Genomic DNA, 1,473 nt, shown 5'->3' with positions numbered 1-1,473 from the left:
TAGAATTAACTCTCCAAGTAAATTCCATGTTCTAAAAGATGTTCATCAATCTGTAAATATTTTTTCTCAGCTACAATATAAAATTATACCTGACTTATCACAGGCATTAACGTTAGCTCCATGATTTAAAAGTAATTCAGCAATTTCTATTTCCTTATTTTCAATCGCATCGTGAAGCGGAGATGTGCCATCCAGAGTTTTAGCATTAACGTTAGCACCTCTGTCAAGAAACATTTTAACTCCATTTACGTGTCCTTTTCGAACAGCAAGACACAGTGGTGAAATACCTGAAAAGGAAGAGATATATGTAGAATTAACTCTCCAATGAAACTCCATGTTCTAAAAGATGTTCATCACTCTGTAAATATCTTTTCTCAGCTGCAATTTAAAGTTCTACCTGACGTATCACTGGCATTAACGTTAGCTCCATGATTTAAAAGTAATTCAACAATTTCTATCTCATCATATTCAATCGCGTCATGAAGCGGAGTTGTGCCATCCCGAGTTTCAGCATTAACGTTAGCACCTCTGTCCATGAGCATCTTAACACCATTTACATGTCCTTGTTGAACAGCGAGACACAGTGGTGTAACACCTGAAAAGGAAGAGATATATGTAAATTTAAAACTCCCCAATTAAACTCCTTTTTCTAAAAGATGTTCATCAATCTGTAAATATCTTTTCTCAGGTGCAATATAGTTATACCTGTCTTATCACTAGCATTAACGTTAGCTCCATGATTTAAAAGTAATTCAGCAATTTCTATTTCCTTATTTTCAATTGCATCGTGAAGCGGAGTTCTGCCAAACTGATTTTCAGCATTAATGTTAGCACTTCTGTCTAGAAGCATTCTAACAATTTCTATGTCACTATTTATAACAGCAAAATGAAGTGGAGTATCATGAGATTCGTCAGTGTTGCTGTTAACTTTAGAACCGTTTGTTAAAAGTAGTTTAATAACTTCTGTATGCCTTTTCTCAATAGCATCACAAAGTAAAACATATCCTTCTTTCCATGCTTGTGAATAAGATAGTCCAAAATAAGTAAGTAACTCCCTTGCTNTTTCTAGGTTTCCTTCACGAACTGCACATATTAATTTGTAGCTTGTATCAATATAGTCTATGGTAAAAATAGTGCTCAGTTTGCATATTTTTTTCTAAAATCTCTCTTCTATGTTGTTTCTCTGTTTAAGTTTTAGTTTTGGTTTTCCTATAATTATTTATATGTATAAGTCGTAATTCTTAGTTCGCATAAAATCTAGTTAGCGGTAATGGGAGCTTTCCAGTTAGACCCTTGCGCCGCCGTACTACGCCGCCGCCGCCGCGGATAAATTATTGGGTGTGTTTAGCCGAAGCTAGCGCTACGTAGCGCTACGTAGCGGCTTCATGTAGCAGTTGCAATTGCTGCGTTACTTCTGCTGGACAGTATTGCTACGCGCAGCGCTTTTTGTAAGCGCAAATATGTTTGTATACA

General features: G+C 36.1%; 1 protein-coding gene across 1 annotated transcript; it reads right to left on the bottom strand.

The window, feature by feature from the left end:
* Positions 1-51: 51 nt before the first annotated feature.
* Positions 52-1,341, bottom strand: LOC109862914 (ankyrin-1-like). The gene is made up of 3 exons (XM_020443085.1): positions 706-1,341; positions 398-595; positions 52-287 (listed from the first exon to the last, which is right to left on the bottom strand). The coding sequence occupies exons 1-3, from the start codon at positions 848-850 to the stop codon at positions 67-69; spliced, it is 564 nt and encodes a 187-aa protein (XP_020298674.1). The 5' UTR covers positions 851-1,341; the 3' UTR covers positions 52-66.
* Between the last annotated feature and the right edge of the window lie 132 nt (positions 1,342-1,473).

Source organism: Pseudomyrmex gracilis, unplaced genomic scaffold (assembly GCF_002006095.1).
Source record: "Pseudomyrmex gracilis isolate BER0280 unplaced genomic scaffold, ASM200609v1 scaffold_2620, whole genome shotgun sequence".
Classification (NCBI taxonomy): Eukaryota; Metazoa; Arthropoda; class Insecta; order Hymenoptera; family Formicidae; genus Pseudomyrmex; species Pseudomyrmex gracilis.
This window is presented reverse-complemented; position numbering and strand designations above follow the sequence as displayed.

Excerpts from the sequence above, each read along its gene's own strand:
- LOC109862914 (XM_020443085.1), bottom strand. The coding sequence starts at position 850 with ATGCTTCTAGACAGAAGTGCTAACATTAATGCTGAAAATCAGTTTGGC. Across the intron at positions 596-705 it reads TAATGCTAGTGATAAGACAG|GTGTTACACCACTGTGTCTC; the intron begins GTATAACTATAT and ends CTTCCTTTTCAG. Across the intron at positions 288-397 it reads TAATGCCAGTGATACGTCAG|GTATTTCACCACTGTGTCTT; the intron begins GTAGAACTTTAA and ends CTTCCTTTTCAG.